This window comes from Camarhynchus parvulus, chromosome 9, assembly GCF_901933205.1.
Source record: "Camarhynchus parvulus chromosome 9, STF_HiC, whole genome shotgun sequence".
Lineage (NCBI taxonomy): Eukaryota > Metazoa > Chordata > Aves > Passeriformes > Thraupidae > Camarhynchus > Camarhynchus parvulus.
The window spans coordinates 12,155,927-12,178,112 of NC_044579.1; the positions used below are offsets into that span (position 1 = coordinate 12,155,927).

The 22,186-nt window shown below is 46.4% G+C and overlaps 2 protein-coding genes across 2 annotated transcripts in view; one reads left to right on the forward strand and one right to left on the reverse strand.

Moving 5' to 3' along the window:
* On the reverse strand, positions 1 to 17,024 carry LOC115906884 (D-beta-hydroxybutyrate dehydrogenase, mitochondrial-like). The gene is given in 6 exon segments (XM_030954416.1): positions 1 to 2,082; positions 3,606 to 3,758; positions 7,355 to 7,496; positions 12,919 to 13,029; positions 16,925 to 16,978; positions 16,980 to 17,024. Coding segments are annotated over 6 exon segments (987 nt in total). The 3' UTR covers positions 1 to 1,600.
* BDH1 (3-hydroxybutyrate dehydrogenase 1) overlaps positions 16,970 to 22,186 on the forward strand; it is a 13,285-nt gene continuing 8,068 nt past the window's right edge. Inside the window, exons 1-3 of the mRNA XM_030954415.1 lie at positions 16,970 to 17,149; positions 18,337 to 18,468; positions 21,471 to 21,543. Coding sequence (XP_030810275.1) covers positions 18,386 to 18,468; positions 21,471 to 21,543 — 156 coding nt within the window. The 5' untranslated portion in view covers positions 16,970 to 17,149; positions 18,337 to 18,385. The remainder of the gene's footprint in view (positions 17,150 to 18,336; positions 18,469 to 21,470; positions 21,544 to 22,186) is intronic.

Below are 22,186 nucleotides of genomic sequence, written 5' to 3' on the forward strand. Positions count from 1 at the left end.
CACAGTGCAGGGGGCAGAAGTGATTTCTGTTTGAGCTGCAGTTCAGTGGGATCCTTCTGGGTCCTGAATCCCAGGAAATCTCCATGTGCAGATGATCTGGAAAAGACACAAACTGCACAGCAGTATTTCTAGCAGTTGTTAATTGTAAGAAAAGCTGCCTTGACAGCATCTCCAAGGGAAACCTGCTTTCCTCCTGAAGGCATCACAGCACTCATGGCTGCCTGCAGACTCCAAGAATTTGCAGACAGTGGCATACAAAAATTTTAAGGCACAGTTTCCAAGTCAGAGCTAGTGGAGACAGATGAAGAAAGAGCAATCAATAAGCTCTTTTCACAGCCACTTAATCTCATATAAGGCAAAATAGTGGCAGGAAAAGCTGGTCCCTAGGAGTGAGAGGCTCAGGTCCCAGCCTGGCCAGCAGTGCCTGCAGCTCACTGACTGCTCCACCAGTGGTCACCACTGGAACACAGGGAATGGGGCATGGTAGGCAGCCATGCACTTGGAAAACATTACTGAATTCCTGCATGTGGCCAACAGAATAGACCCTTTGGGATACTGGGGAAAATATATAATATCAGTTATCAAGAGGTAGATTGAGGAGATGATTGTATGACGTGGAGATTTCATTGTGCAATATTAAAAATAGGAAATGTGTCCCTTAAAGCATCCTTCCAGAGCTCATAGTCAGGCCACACTAGCTGCACAGTGCCCCATCACTGTTCAAATGCAGAGGATAAATTAAAAAACTGACTTGGAAAAACCAACAGCATCTCTCTCACCAGCCAGAGAGAAATGGAGATGGCTGGGCAATGTCTGTATCACAGTTGAGTAGTTCAGGCATGTAAGGTAGTAGTCTGAGAAGCCAAATTTGTTTGCTACAGCAGCTTAAACCCTGTCCCAGGGAGAAAGAAACAGGTGGAAAGGGGCTGCTGAGAGATGGCTCAGACCTCATTATTAGTAGGGCTTTTCACTGCCCATCACGTGCCCAGTTGTTGGCTCTGGCATCTCCTGGCCACAGTGCTGGGAGGGAAGAACCCTTCTTTGCAGCTAGGTAATGAGGCTGTTTAGAGGCAGTGTTGCTGTTTCCCTAGAAAGAGCAGACAGTCACAGCACAGCAGAGCTTCTTGGCAGTATCAGGAAAACAATGGAAGGCTGTGACTGACCCATTTTCAACCAAATGGAAAACTTTGCTTTTGTTTCCCATTTTAGTTTCTCCCTTCAAGCCATCTCATAGCAACAGCTTTGCTCTGCTATTAGCAGTTTGCCCTTGTAAGGAAAAGCAAGAGCCCATTAATAAGCCAAATTTATCTGCTGACCTAATTACACTGGCCACATATTTGACACGTTATATTTACCTTCCTCTGCTTCCTCCATAGTTAAAAGGAAAACACCTTTAGACTTTAATCAGCACAGCAAGAAATACAAACAACAAGCATGAGATTTAAAAAAAGAACCAAAAAACCATGCAGTTCTAGCATTCCACAACACACAGCTAGAAGTGGAAGCATATGCATCTCCAGGGGAGACACAGCAGCATGGAGTGCAGAGGTGAGCCCTAGCCTGTGTGTGAGCCCTGGAGGGATGCCTGAGGGATGCCTGCTTACAGGGTGGCTCCGGGGATGTAAAGCCAGTCAGCAATGGCTGTGGGCAGGTGGGTCATGACCTGCAGCCTCACCCACCAGTACATCTCCATGGGGTTGTAGCGGTTCCTGGGGCACGGGGACGTGAGCGCTTCAGTGATGGCATTCAAGACCAGAGACATGTCCTTCAGGCCACTGCTCACGAAAGACTTCATGGTGGCCACATGGCGAGCGAAGTGCTCGCTGCCGTAGTCCTGCCGCACGGTGAGGGTGGCCCCACTCCACAGAGCCTGGGCCTGCCTGTCGATGCCAGCCGCCGTCAGGATGCCCGTGGCTGCCACAAAGTTGCTGGGCTCGATGAGGACGACGCGCACGCCCCAGCGGTACATCTCCTGCCTCAGGCAGTCCGAGAACGCCGCCACCCCAAACTTGGACACACAGTAGCACGAGCGAGATGGGCTCGCCATGCGTCCCAACATGCTCGTGATGTTCACCACACGGCCTAGACAGAAACCATCAGGGACAGGGGATGAGCTGCAGAAGCAGCAGCCAGAACATCCCAGTAAAAGGGTACTTAGTGGGATGATGCTGATTTCTAAAATCTGAATCTTGAACACACACCCCCTGTCACGGAGCTTTTCTCTCCTGCCTCAAGCAGGCTAACCCCTGTTCTCCAGGGGATGGTGCCTACCTCTGCATCAAAGAATTTACAAAGCATACAAGACATTTCCCTCCTCATCTCCAAGTAGAGAAGTACCATGATCTTCAAGACTCTTAGCTGTGTGTTCTCAGGAGTGTGCCTCACCCATGTGTCTAGCTAGAGAAGGGCTCAAGCTCCCAGCCTAGAGTGTCATGAGCTGCAAAGCTCACAACTCGGTGTGATTTTATACAAGTGTTCTAGTTCTTTTTGCAAGCTTGACAGCTCATCTGCCTTACACATGTGTGTACTTTTAGACCTGAGCTGGATGGCAGAGAATGAGTAGAGATTTCTCTGCACCTGCAGCATGAGCAGCACAACCCACTCACCCAGCTGGTCAGCCACAAGTCTCTACAGTGGCCATTCCTGGGAGAAACAAGAGGAGACTTGATGTGGTGCTGTTCACAGGGCAGTGGAAAGCAATTGTCCTAATTCCTGCCAACAGCCTGTGACAGCCCTCAGGGCACTGCCTCAGGGCAGTGACAGCAGTGGTCACTCCTCTGTGTGTGTCTCAGCACTATGTGCACTATGGTTTCAGGTACACTTGCAAACAAGCCCTTGAAATTCCACCAGCTATTTTTACAGAGAGCATTTTCACAGCCAGGGAGCAAAATACCCTTCTGCAGCTCAAAATTTCAGCTGAGAAACAAGTGGACAGCTCTACTGTCTCATTCCAGACCTAAGTGGAAGTTAGAGGGATTGTGAGATCCACCTGCTGAACTGATGGGTAAGATACTTTTTAGAGTGAGATAGAGCTTGTTTAGTGGTTAATTGCTGTCTGGGAATGGCATCTGAGCAATCTTCTTAATATACCCCCCTTTTGTCCTCCCAGAACACACACCTATACCATCATTCCCACACATGCTAAATAAAGAAGTTCTTCAGAGTTCTGCTCATACATATCTTTTTTCAATGTAAAACAAAGAGTTTTGACAATACCATTGTCTTGTAAGATATCTGAAATGGCTGTCATTAAATTTCATTTATTCTGTCACTACCTGAAGACATCTGTGAATGGAATAACATGAAGGGAGAAGATGCAGTTATCCAGCCATGACCACTCTGTGGACTCTGGATTACCTTGTCTGTGTGATATATGCCAACACTGCACAAAAGTCTCTGATATCTTGGATTTTTAAGATAGCACCTGCTGTGTAGGTGCCTGGCCTGTCCCAAGAATAGCCTGTACTACCAAATGCTTACATGGCATCCTCAGAAACCCTCCTTGGACTGCACAGGTATTCCCCCAAGTACAGCCTGCATTTCTAGCTACATCTCTTTGCTGTGCTACAAAAGCTCTGAGCCTTACCCCACTGCCCAGCATGTACCTTTAGCTCTGCGAATGAGGGGCAGGAAAGCTTTTGTCACCCTCACAGTGCCCCATAGGTTGACTTCTGCCACCTTCTTGTAGTTGTCTAAACTTGCAAATTCCACCTCTCCGAAGGTTGAGATGCCAGCATTGTTCACTAGGCCCCACAGACCTGCCAACAAACACATGATTAAAGAGTGGGACAAGGAAGAGTGTCACAGAGAAAACACCTTCCTTGTTGTTCACAGTAACCTAAAACCTTAACAAAAAACTGGGTACTTTTGTAGAAATAAGTTGTAGAGAAAAATCCAGCAAGGAGATGAAATATGTTCTTCCTCCACCATGGGCTTGTTTGGAACATCAGGGAAAGTGACAGGGCCACACAAGTATTGCCTCTTGACCATCTCCTGTACAGTCAAATGCTCCTCCAGAGCTTTATAAGGCTGCATCTGGCTCTCTTTTAAGCCTCCCCTTGATCCCAGGTTTGTATCCACTCAGCGACTCTATAATGAACTTTGCAATTTGGAAGGGGCTGGACTTTCTCCCACAATTAGGAGGGGAAAAAAAGGAAAGAAAACAGGTATTTTTGATTTCTTAATCCCCTTCACAACTCTGTCTTGCTGTTTGGAGGGTGCGTGGTATTGATCTGTACGTTCATGGCCTGGTTAACAGCTGTCTGTGTTTTCGTCCAAGTATTTGGTTTCCCTCAACCCTACCTTTATCAGGAGCTAGCAAACTTACAACCAACATTTAGAACTACTGAAATTTAAAAATTAATGTCTTTTGCACATGCAGTCCTGTCAAAATTAAATTGACTGCATTTCCCAAGAGCTTCTGTGATGAACCCTTTACATGTCAGGACTTAGTGGGTCAGCAAGGACTTGACCCTTCAAAGCGATTACTGCAGGACTCCCAGTGGCAAAGGTCTGTAGGGCTGAATCCATACTGTCCATACTGTCTGTATGGCTGGGCTGAATCCATACTGTCCATACTGTCTGTAAGGCTGAATCCATACTGTCCATACTGGCTGTAGGGCTGAATCCATACTTAATGGATTTACTGAAGCATGGGACTATGCAGCCATAAACTGCACGAGGAACAAACAGAGAAGCTGGAACAAGACAACAAAGTTGCTCCTCATTAGATGTCCTGCCATACACCATGGTTATTTTCCACTGTGTTGGAGTCAGGGCTGGACTGTCAGGGCTGTATTAGACTCAGCTGAAGTTGGGGCCCCTTTCCACTCCAGGACCTTCCTCTTACCAAGAACTAACAGGGCTAAGAAGGAGTCTTCATGTCCAGGGAGCTCCAACATTGCTATCAAAAGCACCAATGTCATGCCACCCTGTTGATAAAAGTTATCAAGCTCTCTCTCAGAAATTTTTGGGCTATTTGCCCTGCCTCTGCTCCATGGCTTCCCTATTCTGATGTATGAAAGTCTTTTAACTCTCACCCTGTATTGATTCAGTCAGATAGTAACCATGTATTTTACCAAACATAGTTCTATAAGCAAGTTGCAATACTCTGCCAATATGCAATGGCATTAACCTCCTGTTGCACTTAAAAACATCAACATGCCCTTGGCAGACGACTCTGTGCTCTCACGTGGGCCCCAGTAACCCTGCCCTGTTCCCAGCTAAGGCTGTTCTCTCTGAAGGCTGTTTCCAGCTGTGTACAGCTGTGTACTGAAGCTCCCAGTTTTAGTGAGTCAAGATGACTGAAATTCACACTGATCTGCATCCAGCACAGTATCTCACCCTGAATGAGGTCCCTTTGTAATTTCAGAGTAGTTTCACCACTAACAAAACAACATTCTGAGAAAATTTGGCAGGAATTTACCAAAGACAAACTGTCGGTCACAAACTGACCTCTGCATAGCATTCCTTACCAAATTCTTGTAAATTTCTGTACAATTTCCCATTTCCTGGGTTGCAATGTTAGTTCTCATGAACATCCCTGAATCATTATTTACCATCATTTGTTGTTGGAATTCCATTGCTCACAGAGCAGGGCACGTTACAAACAGAACAAAGTGCTGAGGGGAGCCCAGTCACAGGGCTGTTTGCTGGACAGCAATGTGTTTATTGAGCAAAGCCTTATCACTATTACGTTTCTAGAGTCAACAATACAGTGGGAACTGCATGAGACCAAAAACAAATGGGCACTCCTATCAAAAGAGTTCAGCCTTATGTACACAGCACAGGGAGAAGAGGTATAAAGAAATGCAGAGCGCAAAAACTGTTCTGCACTAGCTCCTCTGGGGCCACATTCAGTGTGCAACCACACCTCTGTGCAAGGCACCTCAGTCTCAATAGTCTTTATGTTCCAGCACCTATTTATTGAGTACTATTTATTGGGAAGCCTCAAACCTCAGTCACACCAATGGGCCTAAAAAGAAGCCTTTGTTTCTTTGCACACGGTGCTGAGGCAAACAGCTACAGGAGGAACCAGTCCAACTTGCTGATCAGGGATGCAAGACTTCTCTATCCCTGCTACACACACAGTTTTGCAAACACTGCTGCATTTATAGAAGCAATAGAGCTGCTCCCTTCCAAGCTTTCACTCAGTGGGAAAAGGCTTTCTGCTACCACTGCTGTTGCTGGGCTCTTCAGGAAAAGCTTAAGAAGCTGTGAAAAGCATGATGAGGGCTGGGTGATTGCGTAGGAAGAAAAATCATGCAGAGAGAACATGTGTGGGATCAGAGCTGGTACATTACTCAGTTACATTTCATATGCTTGTTTTAGGAAAGGTGTGCTCACGTAATCTGCATGAAGATTAGAGCTGCTGTTATTTACTAGCTTCATACTTGCTGTCAACAAAACCAGGGCCATGGCAGACTCATCCAAGCTTCAAGATGAGCAACACCTTCAAGTCACAACCCTGAAGTCCTGAAGCCACAGATGTCAAAATTCAGTTCACCCTCAGCCTGTGTCTACAGCTGCTGGCCAGCTTGCTACTGACACAGAGGCTGCAGAAAAGCCTGTGCAGGGCAAGAAGTCTCCCCTCACCACATGGGAAGAAGTCAGGTGGTGTCACATCAGGCTCTGACTGTAAACTCACATCCCACTACCAAAGCACTTCTAAGAAGGAAAGAACTCTTATCTCTCTTTACATGCCTTTGGGATCCATGAGTTGGACTCATGCTTAAGGTGACACCTGGATTAAGGTCATCTCTGCCAAACCTACCCTGGATTCCACTACACATCACCTCTGGGATGTTGCACGGCAAACTGAAAACATGGGTTGATCTGACTGGAGATTAATCCAGGTTTGGGGGCAGTTCAAATCTGTGCTCCAGCTCAGCAACCAGTTGTACCCACACAGCAGAGGGGACAGCAGCAGTAAGCAGCCAGGGCCTCTCACCTCTTCATTAGTAGGGTCACTTGCAAGGTCTGCATGAGCTAGGAGCACATGTGGCAGGAGTGCAAGGAAGGGATCAAGCTCTGGCTGTTCTGTGCCCTTCACAGACAGTCAAGGACAAAGACACAGATACTTGTGGGCTAGCTGCCACTCATGGCTTTTTATGGGATGTACAGTTAAAGCCTAATCCTCCAGCCAGTCTTGGTCTCTTTCCATGTGGCTGCCACATCAATAGCAGGACAATTGTCCTCACTGACCTGAGTACAGCACGGCCTGACTGCCAGCCACATACTGTCACAGGCCTTCAGGCTTGTTAACCCTCTTTTGGTGGTGCACAGAGCAAAAGACCTGGTAAATGCATGGTCTGCTCTGTGGAAAGGATTCTGTGAGCAAAAGATCCCTACATACCTTCCTCTGGCTCCTTCAGGGTCCTCTTCACAAAATCCACAGCCTGAGCCACCTCCTGGTCACTGCACACATCCATCTGTAGCACTTTCATCCGGTCAGACTTCATGTTCCTCAGCTCCCTGGCTCCATCTCCATTCTCATCCTGTTCAGGAGAACAGAAAGGTGTCCCACTAAGATGGACCAAGAACAGCAATGCAGCTTGGGGCCAGGCATATTCACATGGACAGGAAATAGAAGCTACTGACACTGCACACACAGGTGTAAACTTGGTGCACAACTATGCACAAACCAGCGTGCCATCCTCCTGTTCCCTCCAGCACCACTTCCAGAACTGCATCAGTGACCCAGTGCCCTGAAGCCCTACAAAGCCCACCCTGCTCTTGGCTACTCATGATTGGTTTCACATCCCTAACATGCTGAAATATTGTGCCAGCAGGGGAGAACCATGGGTGACTCTCCACTGCCTCAGTCTCTGTGCTCTACAGGTAACATAACTTGTACAGAAATTGGAGTCAGATGTTCAGGAATACTTGTTAGGTGAAGATCTGCTACACAGCAGCACAATTACCGACATGAGGCATGGAAGGAGATTCTGGCTAAGGAAGAAAGAATTTTTTTTTTTCACTCAATAGGCAAGAAGAACTTCATGGCTCTGCTTTCCTTTCCACCCTTTTCCTTTCTTTCCTCCCCATCCCACTGTTATCATTAGAGATTCTGTTACTACTGTGGGTTTTTTTTTTTGTTTAGTCAAACGTAAACACAGTTAAAATTCCAAATTTTACCTGCTCACTTCCAGGCAAGATTGCTGCCTAAGCTTTAGAGCCTTGCTCAGGTAGTAAATAACAAATAAAAGTGAAAAGAGCACAGATTAGCTACACAGTTCCACAGCAGGCTTGAGATTTAATTCACAAAACTATTCCCTGAATCACAAGCTCTGCCTCATTAGGGAGGAAGAAGTTATGAATTGGTGAGTCACCATGCCTGGCTGCCACTCTTCCTTTATCACTTGATACCACCTCCCACAGCACAAGGGCAAACAAGGCGAGCAACCCACCCACAGTCACCTGCTCAGCAGCCTCTGCAGCCAGGCAGATATAAAAAACATGTAACTGCTTAGTTTTTTATAAATATCTCCGGCTATTTAATTCATATAGCATACAACATCTCATCTCCACCTTCAGTCCAGTGAACAGTGACACATAATGATGGAAAAGAGCTGAAATGTCCATCACAAACGTGAGCAAAACATGGCAGTTCTCTTAAAAATCAATATATAGTTACATTGGCATTATGACAATAGTAGGAATGAGTTCTTGGCCCCACGGCTGCGTGCCATTTCACAACTGACTTCTTTCCCAATACAACAAGAACAGCAAACAAAGTTGGAAGCTTTTCTAATGCACATCAAACAGGCTGTGTGTGACAGGCTGTGTTGGCCCTCTTATCTAGCCATGAAAATGATCTCCATGTGGTGTTACAAATAGTCAACAACATGGTCACCAAAATATTATATTCCCTTTGAAACAGATGAGGGTTGTATGATGCCTCACTGTATTTCTGGAAGATGTTACTGCATCTCACCAAATTTTATAAAGCAAATTTCCACTACTTAACAGTGTATAAAATGGAGCAAATTCAGCTTGTAAAGAGAGAGATTTATTGTAGCTATATAAAAAGCCATAACTATATCTCCATGCAAGTGCCAATTGTCATTTGAGCACTGAAAAGACCTTTCCCTGCATTTTTTCTCTAATCTTGCATAATACTTATAAAATAAAGAAGAAATATTTCCACTGCTTTTTGAGAAACAAAGTCTCAAAGTCTCATAGGCTGGCAACTTAAAAATCTGGTAACAATTGTTTGTATTATTCATATGGAAATTATTTTTCTCCTATCACCAATGGTGACATCTGCAAAGTTACCTTCCCAGCTACAATTTACTCATTATTGACAAACCATATTGATTTTGGAAGACTGACTTCAACGTGCAATATCAATTGGAACCACTTTTCATAGTTGCGTACACCACCTTAGCCACTATTTAACAGTAAAACAAAGTGCTCAATTCTTTTGTCCAGAACACCTCTTCACAAATGGAGCAGCTACAGATTTTTATGGAAGCAAGCGAACATAATCTTATGTTCTGTGGTCTTCAGGAGCTTTAAGTACATTCCTTGTTAGGTACCACATGGTACCTTGTTTTTTAAATGGTAGATTTAAATGGAAGTACCATGTGGTACCTATCCCTAATGGCTGGGATAACACCTGGAGCAGTTCCCATGGGAGCAGCCAGACTGTCCTCCCAGGGATGATCTTCGTGATCTTCACCAGCAGGAGCCACACAGCAGCACAAATCAAGTGAGGTGCTGGCAGCAATGGCCCAACTGCTCCTCAAAGCCTCTCTCCACTTCCCTTTGCTGTCTGATTTTGTCCTCCCAAAGAATCTCCCAGCTTCCCCTTCCCAGCTCCATAAGAGTTTAAAGCCATCGTGCTCCAGCCCAGCCTGCTGCCCAGGTTCTCTCCATAGGCCTTCAATGGGACTGTGTGGTTTCCTCCCAGCTATCTCCTATCCCTTGGTTATCCTGCCTTGGCAGCCCTGCAGGCTCTGCCTGCCCTCCCCACCCTGTGCCTAGCAAGGGCTGCTCCTGGCTGAGAAGCCCAGTAGCTCCACAAACCCTTTACCCTGAGGCAACTTGTTCCAGCTTTTGGCTGCCCCCCCTTCCCTTCTTTGCTCCTCTCCCCTGCTCTGGTTTGGAGGATCCCAGTGCAGTGGTGCAGAGGAGAGGCAGATCACACAGATGTTCATCAGTGGAGAGCCCCCCTGTTATAGACACAGCCATGGCTTTTTCCCAGGGAAGCTCCTGGGATTCAGGATTAGGTGCTGGCAAGCACTGGGGCACTGCAGTGGGATGTCAGGGGAAGCAGGAAGCCATGAACAATGCTGAGCTCCCATGGATGCAGTCACCTCGCCCCGTGTGCGCCAGTTCCTTCCCAGCCTGCTGCCAATGCAGGCGCTGCCTTCCTGCGTTTCCTGAGCGGAACACCTCGTGCTTGTCCTTACTGCATTCCACAGAACTGATTTCAGACTCCATCTGACCTGGCAGGATCATTTTCAACCCTGTTCCCCAAAACACCTATAATCTTCTCTGCATGGTTCTGTGCATACTTTTTCCTGAGTGCAAACTCTCTTCTGGGGGGTACTTCCAAGGATATATGGTCCTGGGACTAAACAGCAGTCACTGAGAGGGTGAGTTTGCTCATGAGACTATCATGAGGGACTGTAACAAGGTGTGACAAAACACTTACTGGGATACATTTATTCGTTCCCCTTTAGCCACTCTGCTGCTTAGCCAAAATGAGATTAGATTGACCCAGCGCAGTTTGTTCCCAGTAAACTTATACAGGCAGGGTGCATCACACTATGATGCAGTCATCTGTAAAACTGACAGGGCAGTGTGTGGCAATTGCATCGAGTGCACTGAAGGTGAGCTGCCTGGCTGGCAATTCCAGAGGTCTAGCTCCATTGGGAAGGGAAGGATGATATCTGTCCTCTTCCGGGCTTCTGGAAATCCCCTGGCCTCCAGGTGCTCTTGAAAATATCACCCATGGGGCAGAAATCACGATGGCTCATCCTCTAAATGCCCTTAAGTATATTTCATCAGGCCTGGTGAACTTGAGCACGTTAATTTATATAAACATCCCTTGTTCTTTACCTTTTCTTGTCCACAGTCCTCATGATAACAGTTGGCAGTAGGGACACAAAAAAAATTTATTATTTTTTTCAATAAGATCAAGGAAAATAAACCAATTATTATTTCAACTTTTTCTGTAATTTCTACTTTTAAGGTTATTTAATAATCTATTTCTGTGTGGTTTTTCCATCTTAATCCTAATATATTAACAGAAACTTCCTCAGTAGACTTACTTGCCCTTGCTTAATGTTATCCCTTTTCCATTTGATCCTTTCCAGTTCTATCCCAGCCTGCGTGCAATATTCTTTTTATTCTTGTAACTTTATATTTGACTGTCTGATCATTAGGAAGCTCCTGATGCACCTCACAGTCTGTTATGCTGTATTTAATACAAGAGCTGTCTGTGGTGGTGTAGTACATCAGGGATCCTGTAATTCTCTGTATAAAAGCATGTAAGTGGTGATGGACTAACTAGGTGTGAACTAAGAGCCTGGCATCTGCTTCATGACAACTGCTCCCACACCTGCTCTGACCCTGCTGGGAACCTACAGCAGCTCACAAGCATGAAGCAAGCAAGCAAACAGGCTTCACTTCAGGAGCATTTCATTTCTTTATGGAGTTTCCAATAGAGCCTGTCCCTCTCTGCTCCACACTAGCATGTGCCTTCCAAACAGCCCCCATCAGCCACCCTATTTTCGTTTTCCTTTGTGTTCCCTACATCTGCTGCTCTGCAGAGTGCCTGACTTGCCATCAGCACTGAGACAGGCATCCCAAAGCAGCAAATGACATGATTACTGAAGGAATTACAGAGGCTCCTTATGGAAATTTCCAAATGGTGGCAGTAATCCAACAGGACTCTCTTGCTCTCAAGTTTCACAATATGTCAGCTGATAATAACTTTCCCTTCTGGTATGGTGGAAGAATGTAATGTCTGCCACAATCACACAGGGAGAGAAGGCCACCCTTGTTTGTTCTCACCTTCCACAGTACTCAAAAATCTGTAGTCATCATGTCCTGAGCACCTGTGCTGATGTGGTCATCTTCAAATGGAGAAATGAGTGACCATTAATTGATTTTGAACAATTCAGGTCAGAAATCACATGAGTTTTGACTATCAATACAGCAAAAATGCCTAGTAAAGGTAAAATCCCAGCTGACATGGAAATGGAGCCAGCCCAGTTTATAAAAAGAGTTTCACAACACTAAGTTGTAAGTCCTTTGCTTGAGTAGGGATTGAAATGAGGAGTCTGCAACCACTTCAGATTTAGTGTGTCTAAACTTATCTCTTACAAGTGATGCCACCTGCTAAACACATGTGACAGGAAGTCAGACCTAAAGATGTCAGAAATATATGGTAAATTCATTTATTCAGCCATCCATAAACTGAACAGCTTGTACAGAAGCTGCAGAAGCACAGTTGCAAGACATTTTGGAAACAGAGCCTTAATAATGCAGAAGAGGCAGCTTGGAGATGAGTTTGGGGAGAGTGTCCACAAAAAATGACATTGTGAAAGACAGCAACAGGGATGCCATGGAAGACAAAAACCACAGTGCCACAGCGATCTTGGCCTATCACATTTATGGTGTTGTGGTATTTCTGAGAGGCTTGCAGCAGTGAACAGGGCCACACTGTACAAGTTATTGTACAGACATGTAGTTGACAGAGAAGCCCTACCCTAAAGAGCTCACAATTACAGGAATGAGGTACAAGATAGAACAGGCAGATGAAGCAATGGAAAATGTAACAATCCCTGCCCACTGCACCTCTCTGAGGTCTTGAACCAGGGTAAATGGAGGCTGCAAATCAAGATGCTTTCATTTGAGAAGTGTTTTTCTCTGATCAGAAAAATTTTGATTAATATCTCCACTCACCATGAGCAAGCATCCAGCAAAAACAGTAAATCCCTTTGCATGAAGGCATTTTGCCAAGGCATGTCCAAAACCTTTGTCACAGCCTGTTATTAGCACCGCCTTCCCTTCAGCCTGTATGGGGAAAACAATCACAGGATACCATCAGATATTAGAATACAGACATCACCACCACCCTGCCCCACAGCACAGGAGCCACTTGCAGTCCTGCAGGCAGGGCAGGTACAATTCCAGCTGCAAGTGACAGTGGCATCTGGGTGCATAAACACAACCACCTCCCAACTACTGTGAAATCAAATTTATGCAGTTGTTGGTCTGTAACAATTTGTGTTGCCTTGATACCTGAGCTGGAACAGTAACTATTCCTTTAAAGTATCAGTGGCCAAAGCAGAACAGAAACATTTCAAAAGAAGTTAATGGTCTACCAGTTCATAGTAAGAAAAAGCACCATAGAGAACGTCCAAATGGCAGGATGTCACTGGCTTGAACTGTACAGCAGCTCTTTTAGCTGCTGAGTGACTGCTGTCTGTTCCCCACCTACTCCCACTCTATGCAGCACTTTCCATGCTGTATTTTAGCACACAGGAATGTGACTACAGGTTAGACCTTCTTCCTGAAACACTGCAGTCTTAAGAAGAACAACTTATCAAATCCTACAGTTCTCTCCTACATTATCATTTGACTGACAGGTAAATTGAGAAAGAAGATTTGATATTCCATCTGATATGACACAACATAGGGTTGAGATGGATAGGAAAGCAGAATCCCAAATCCTGAAGAGAAGCTATAGCAAAACACTGCCCATTCAACTTCTGTCTTTGCTTGAAAGCCATCTCCTCCCCATAGGTGTGAAGCAATGTGAGCTAACACTTAACCCAGCTAGAAGGCTGCCAGCTGCTGTGCTGCACAATGCTCCAAACTGCAACTATATCCATGAGGCAGTAACATGATACAGCAATAAAAATGCAGAGGATGCAATAAGGAAGTGAGGTCAGTCAGATCTCTCTGGAGATATCAGCAGCTAATATTGCCTGTTACTGTATTCACAATGGCTGGAATATGAACACACTTATGTATGAATTGCACTGGCTGGTCCAGGCACATTTTAGAGAGAAATGGGTCAATCACCAGTGCTCCCTCATCTCTTGCTTTGCTGACATGTGGTGTAGCAAAGCAGCAATAAGGAATGATTGCAGGGTGATAGTGATCAGAGCATTACTGCACAAATTCAGGGTGAGCCTCAGCAGAGAACAATAAGCAAATAAAACTACACCCTGTCCTATAACTCATGTTGAAGTAACTGCTCTCAAAGGGGAGTTAAGATCTGAAGCTGAAACAAGAACTGATCAAAAGTCTATCCTGCATTTATAATACAAACACCCACAGTAACATTGTACTATAACCTATACTCAGGCAAAGAGCACCTAGGTACAGACTAGCTCTATTAAAGCTCTGAAGATAGCTACAGCTAAAGGACAAAAGATGAGTGAGAATTAAATATACAGTGCTCAGTCTGAATTTAATTTAGAGTGACACAACTCTAAGAGAGATGAAAATCAAACATTAACCAGATCACAGAAATTGTCAAGGTCACCTCTGGCAATAACTCAGCAAGCTGGCCTGTGGAAAAAAAAAAGGATTTGACATTTTTTTCTCTTTCTCTCACTTCCCTAGAGCCTTTGCCTCTGAATCTTGAAGGCAGAGCACTTCCCAAAAGAGCAGGAAGTATGCAGCTGTAATCGCTTCCAGAACACAGGTCAGGCAAGCAAAGATATCCAATCCTCAACCATCATTAGCTCAAAAAAAAAATCCCCAATCAAACAACCAAAATGTAGACAGAAATGAGGTTTAAAAATCCTCTCATCTGCCTTTAATAGTATGGAAAGTGAGGGACAACTTACAGTTTGAAAAGGATCTTGTGATTGTTATTTGCTATAACCCTAATTGCTGGTAATAAGACACGTGACTACAGCATCATGGCTCATAACAGACAGCAGCACCAAGGAGCATGCAAAACCCCAAGGGATGTACTGGATCTCACATCTGTGCCTGTGCCTGTCTGTGCCATGCCTGATGGACAGAGAGATCCCAGGGATGACAGCAGGGATCAACCCCATCCCCAGCCAAAAGGATCCTATGCCAGAAAAACTTCTGAACACAGAAAGGCCCAATCACCCTTATCTTTTGAAAGTCCTAAGATAAGGCTTAATGGGCCTGTTCCTGAAGTTTGATAAGGCCAATCTGCAGCTTAATTTGACTCAATGCTGGGACAAGCAGAGAGGATCAGTTATCAGCACAGTGACCTTAATGAGCATTCTGAGGAACTTAGGTGCCTCCCTCACTTGGGGTCATACAGGGCTGCCTGGAAACACTGCATAGGAGACAGAACTCCAGTGCTGACAGGGTGCCTGGCACAGCATGCTGGGGTCTGCAAAGAGCACTTGTACCAGAGGCGCTGCTGTGGCACGTGGGCACAGTAACACTATGCTTGCTGTGTGATCCACAACACTGTTCCTCACCATTCAGGCAGCCCTAGCAGAGCAGCCTCCTTTTAACCAGCAGTCAGTTCAGATGTACACAGCATTTCCTACTGGGACATGGCCAGTTTATTAAATAGTATAATTTATTTTACTAATGCTGGTGATCCATCAGAATTATACATTTACTGCAGAACAGACTGAAGAAATTGAAGCTACGTTTTCAGCCTGTCTCTCTAGACAATGTGGGAATACGGCATGCTTACCTAGACTTAATATTTTCCTAATGTGCCATTTGTTTGTTGTTTGTTTTTTTTTAATCCTGTTCCCATTTGTGGCTCCCCTGACCATTCCCTGATGCTATCAAACAGACTGATTTTAGGATAAGTGCAGCTCCAAAGTAAACTTGGCTTGTTCCTTTTTCCAGGGTTGGGAAAGCCGAGGTTTTCAATCCCTGGTAAAATAACTGAAAATATTCACTAAAGGGAAGGTATTTTCTCAAGTGGAACAGGGATGGAGAAAGTAAGAGAAGCAGAAGGGATGAAGGAGTGAAGTGGCAGGCTACAGCTGTTATCTGGCCATTCGAGGGGGAAGGACTGAGCTGGAGTTCCTGAAGCAAAAACATTGGCTCAGAGAGCAAGTCATATCCTGGGCATCCAAAGCAGCACGGACAGCAGGGCAAAGGAAGCGATTCTCTCTCTACTTTGGTGAGACCCCACCTGCAGTGCTGCATCCAGCTTCAGTCTCCCAGCACAGGAAGGACATGAACCTGTTGGAGTGCATCCAGAGGAGGCCACCGAGATGGTCAGAGGGATGGAACACCTCTCCTATGAGACAAGGCTGAGAGAATTTAGATTGTTCAGCCTAGAAATGAAAAGGCTTTGGGGTGACCTAATTGTGGCCTTCTACTATCTGAGGGGAGATCATTTACAGGAGCATGTAGTGACAGGACAAGGGGGAATGGATTTAAATTGAGAGTAGGTTTAGACAAGATATTAGGAAAAAAAATCTTAACTGTGAGGGTGCTGAGGCCCTGGCACAAGTTGCCCAGAGAAGCTGTGGATGCCCCATCCCTAGAAGTGCTCGAGGCCAAAGCAGACAGGGCTCTGAGCAACCTGGTCTAGTGGAAGGTGTCCCTGCACGTGGGACGGGGTTGGAACTGGATTATCTTTAAGGTCCCTTCCAACCGAAGCCATTCTATGATTATATGAACATGATCCCCTCCAAGTGAAGCGCTGCGCGGGGGGAGCAGCCGCCGCACCGCGGGGTCTGAGGGCAGCGCCCGCCGCACCGCGGCCGGGCCGAGCCTCGCGGCAGGGGCCTCATCGCCCCGGGCCGTGCCCGGCTCGGCGCTTCGCCCCCCTCACAGCGTCTGTCGGCTCCACCAGCCCGGTCCGGCCCAGGCAGCGTGGCTCCGGCCTCGACACCTGCAGCACCGCTGCCCGGCCCGGCCCGGCGCCATTTTGGGCCTCGGAGGCGCCTCCGGCGGGCTCTGCCCCGGGCGGGCCCCGGCCCCTCGCCGCGGTACTCACGGGCAGGGCGCGGCGGGCGCGCCGCACGAGGAGGAGGAGGTGGAGGAGCAGCACCTCCCGCGGCGCCCAGCGCCAGCAGCAGCCCCGCGCCGCTCCGCATGGCCGCAGCCTATCGCCGCCGCCGCTCCGGCCCTGCCCCCGGCCCGCCTCCCGCCGCGCCCGGCACCGCGGCCCCGGCCCAGCCTCATTCAAACGGCAGCAGCGCCCGGCTCCCGCCGGCTCCAGGTAAAGCGCGGGTAGCGCGGGGCGGGCCGGGGGTGGGTCGCGGCGGCCCCGCGGAGCTCTGGCAGCCGGCTCGCACGGTGACCTTGCCCGCGGGGGGCGCGGGCATCTCCTCTGCGCGGCCTCCCGCAGCCGCCACGAGCCCGGGCGGCCGCGCCCCCCGGTGCCTCGGCCGGGCCGTGAGCGCGTTTGGGGCCGCGGCAGCCGCGTCCCAGAGAGGGGCTGGGCCGGGCCGGGCCGGCGGGACCTGCGACGGAGCTCCGGCCTCGCCCTCTCCCTGCAAACCTCACCAAAACCCGCGGGGACACCCGCCGTGCTCCCGAATTGGATCAAAGCACCGGGATTTCTGAGGATTAGCCGGGCCAGCGAGCCTCCTGAGCCGTGTCCGCTCCCTCCCTCCCTCCCCATCTCGCTGCCCACCGCTGCTCTTTCTGCGGTAATGTCACTGATTTCCAGCCCGGGCCTGGTTTCCAGCAGGCCCCGAAGCTGCCGCGGTGGCGGCCCAGCCTTCGGCAGAGATGCAAACCACCCCTAACAATTAGATACCGTTTCTCAGCTTCAATAAAAGGGACTGGGAGACTTTTTTTTTTTGCCTTGGGTTAGTTTTATCCAAGATAAATATGATTTAAGTTGATTTTCCATACCAAAGTCTCGTTCTTGAGATGTTTTCACTCGGTATTGAGTTTATTGGTGTTTCCCTGTGCTTAGTCCAGCATCACCACCTACTTAAGTACCAAAAAATGTATTTTTAACTGTGTGGCTGTACTAGCTATAAAGCAAAGGATTGTTTTGGAAACACGTCACATAACATGTGACAGTCATAGCATCACCTGTGACGTGAACTTATATTTTTGTTCAAAGTTATTTCATATAGCTCATTTGAAATAATATATTCCTTATGAGTACCTTAATTTTTACCTGTTTCAGAAAAAACAGTTAAAGATGCATTAAAGAAGAGAAATTGACATTTTCTTTAAATGTCTCCCTGCTTGGTAGTTTCCTTATAATGCTTTTCCTTATTTAAAAGCATCTTGGCTGGCTCAAGGTTGAGCTATTTATCTCTGTGTGAGGGACTGCAAGGGGAGAAGATGAGTTCCTTTGGACTGTATTTTCCTGTTGAAATACATGGAGTCAGCATGTCTTACAAAATAATTGAGCAACTAAAACACAGGTGCTATCTTGTGTTGCAGAGCTAAGGAAGAATAGTTTTGCTTTTGGTAAAGTGTGCTATTTGAAAACATGTTGGCCACCAAGCTGTCCCGCCCTCTTTTGAACTTCTCTGTGAAAGCCCTGAATTTCAAGGACCCAGGGAATGGCTTCAGGTAAGTAACTTGGTGGAAAAGAAGAAAGAGTGACATCTTGAGTAAAGCACATGTCAAAGACTCACTTGATTTCAGTGGGACAGTTTATTTACAGAGTCACAAGGTGGTTGAGGTTGGAAGGGACTTCTGAAGGTCATGTGGTCCAACCACCCTGCTAAAGCAGGGTCTCTCTGAGCTGCTTGCCCAGAGCTGTGTCCTGGTGGCTTTTGAGTATCTCCAAGAATGGGTACTCTAGAACCTGCCTGGACAACCTGTGCCAGGGCCCAGTCACTGAGCTGAGCACAGCAGAGATGGACTCTATATGCAAGGAGGGGTTGACAACATGTTGGTTTGTTGTTTTTTTTACATTGCAGTTAAAAAGAACATTAACTCAGTATCCATCAAGAGGTTTTTTTGGAATATCAGCAAGTAGGCCTTGCTTCAGTGCAAGAAACTGTCATTTATTTCCGTGACTTCCTGTGATTAAAGAGGCAGCAAATCCCATGAAATGAGAAAGTTGAGAGGGAGGGTTTTGCTGAGAAATGGAGGTGGGCTGAGTAATTAAGCTGGTTCTTTTCTGCAAATGAACAGAAAATTGCCTATCTAATTCTAAGTTCTAGCTCTGAAAAAAACCCAACATTTATATTGCTGTATTTGGAACCTATTAGTCCAAACTCAGGGCAAGTTGAGTGCTTTCCCTGGCTTTGTTTTAGAGCAGAGTTCCCAAACAGCAGTGTGGTACTACTAACTGTACATAAGCCATTTAGAAGGGGCTCATGGCCTGTTAAGCAAGAGCTGCCACCTCCAGTGTTGCTCTAGTGCTGCTGATAGTGGTGTCCAGCATCATCACGGTCAAGGGTGGCTCTGGTAACTGGGTGTTGGAGATAGCTAGGCTGTTAAGAGATTTCCTGTGCAAACAGACATAGGACTTTTATCTCCTGTTTGCTCCACATACACCAGAGTTCACCTGCAGGAATCTGCTGTGGCCTTAAAAATACGAATTAATGTTTTATTAACTTGAGGAAAGAATTTTCAGCATATTCTTGTTTTTTTTTCTTCCGTCTTCTGTTTTGCTTACTGTGTATTTGTGCTTTGTGTGTCTTGTACTCAGGGCAAACCTATGTTGCATTTGCAAATCCCTACAAGTTGCTAAACCTGCAATGGAAATCCAGCTGTTCATTGAAAGGCAGTGCTGCCATTATACCAGTGTCTTAATGCACTGAAGCATCATTTTTGTACTTGACTCTTCAAGCTGATGACTCTTTTTGGTGGAACTGAACAAAAGGCAGTGCATGATTACAAGCACAAATTCAGTTTGAGGACCATCTGTGCATTCTAAAGTCTCTGTTGCGGTCTAGAATTCAATGATGCAGAATGACAAAAATGGCTTATGGTACATTAGTGTACCATGTGGGGGCTTACATCACTTCCTGGCTGTTCCTGCTGATGACTTTGCAGCTCAGCAGCAGCCAGCATCTGTTCTTCTTTTGCCATTGCCTTCAGATCAAGATAGGCAGAATGTCTAGTAGGTATTCTCTACAGATTATTGTGAATTGAGTGCAGCAAATCAGTGTTCTGCAGTGAAATAACAGGACCAAACATGACATGAAAAATAAAACACAAGTTCATTCAACTGTAAGAAATGTTATGAACATTCTGGGCACTTTAAGACACAGCAAGAATCTTACTGTTGAGGTAAAACTTTCAATCCAGGATTGCAGGTCAGTAATGTTAACACACACTGCCTGGGGACTGACCTTTGCAGCAATTAAGTTTGCTATAGCTATTTCAAGAGCTGATTTGGCTTGTGACACTCTAAGTTAGAAAAACAGCTTAACTGTTTCAGGAGGGTGTGAATGAGCACCCTTGCCTGAATGTGTCATCTCGTTTCCCATCTGGTTCAAAGCTTCTGCCTTCACAGATCCCTTGATTTGCTGAGATACAACTCAGAGGCCAGAGCATCTGCAAGCTGCTGTGCAGTGTAGCACAGGTCACCCTGCAAGAGCCTGTGATGTCTGAGCTGGAGATAATTGTGAATGATTATGCAAATTTACTTAGAAACTGAAAAGCAGCCTGGGAGATAAGCTCTGGGAAGGATAGATGTTGTTGGAGGAGCCAGACAGCAAGTCTAAGGGAAGGCCAAAAGCTCCTGGAGGGCAATGTCAGTGCCCAAAACAAACATGGAAAAGCTGATAAAGTCCAGACAAGGACCGAGCTTGGGGTCACTGATTTGTTGTTCAGGCCCAGTTTTGATGAATGATGGCAAGACTTAAGACAGAGTGATGCTACTGGGTAACAGCTTTTCTAAGTGGAATCTCATTTCCTGGAAGACATTGTTGCTTTGCTCTGATCTGTCTTTGTGAATATGTTTTGTCTTCTGGGAGTCACACATACTATGAGGAGGAGCTTCAGATCTACATGGCAGGTATTGCTCAAAGACAGTGTTTCTTAGCTTAAAAAGGGGATGTAAAATCTAAGTGTATTTAATGGGTAGACACTGCAGGGGAAGAAGTGTCATCCAGGATGAAATAAGGATGGAGCTGTGTGTAAAAGGAGTGAGACAAATCCAAGCAAATTCAGCCTCATGCTGGGTGTCAGAGACAAAGCCACAGCAGAATACCTTCATCAGACAAATTAATAACTTCCCATAGCCCAGCTTTGTGCCCATCTTAAGTGAGGGTGTTGTTGCTTTTGAAAATGCAAACACCGCGCTGCCCATTTTGTGGGTGAAAGCAACGCTGTGCCTCCAGACCAGGAGCTATTTTAGAATACTTTGTAATACCCAAACAGCTTCTGCAGCTGGAAATAGCATCAGGTCTTTGGAGAAACAAATGTGTCATACTGTAGGAAACACACAGGCTCAGACTAAGGAGAAGTATAGACTAGATTCTGTCCTCCCAAATGACAATCTACATCATGTATGTAGGCAGCACTACATTCCTTTCCATGTGTGTGTTGCTGCAGCAGGTATAGATAAGAAATTCCACATCTGACTGTTCTGTTGGTTTGGGTTTTTTTAACAGGCCCGTGCAGAGATTTTCCCTCCCTCTCTTGTCCCCTTGTGGCAGCCGCTCTTATGCAAATGAAGTCGATCAGGTGAGTGTGACTGTGACTTCAGGAACTAGTTCTGCTGAGCAGGGGTTTTAAAATCCCTGAAGCCTGGCGACCAAACTCATCTTTCCAGTTTGCCAGAGAGACTCCAAGCCGGACCTCTTGAGCATGCTCCACATTCTTTCCTAGCACCGAGCTTCCATTGACGTAGCACGGTATGTGCTGCTAAGCATGGAAATAAACAATCATACAAGTGGGTTTTTTCTATTTTTGGAACTCACTCAGCAGATTAAATGTTCCACCTTACAATGGAGGGAATCTGCATGACAAATTCTTAATAAAGCACTCTTTCTGGAGAGTAGTTGTTGAAAGACATGTAAATAAATCGTGTGTCCTCACCACTTCATCAAGAGAGTGGCCCTTTTTAGCAGTCCTCTCCTTGAAGATACTGACTTGCCAGGAGCAGTGGCAGGCAAAAGGGATGATGTTTTGTCATCTTGTCTGTCTTGTGGCACAGAACTCAGCACTGAAGCAGTGCTAGAGCATGCACAACTTGCTTTATAACTCTGGAACAGTTTCAGAGCTCAGATGTGATCCTTGCATCACTGCTGGACTTCCAGCGTGAGAAGCCTTTGCAGCTTCCACCCAGCTTCCACCCTGATCAGTCCTTGAGTATGCTGGGGAAAGC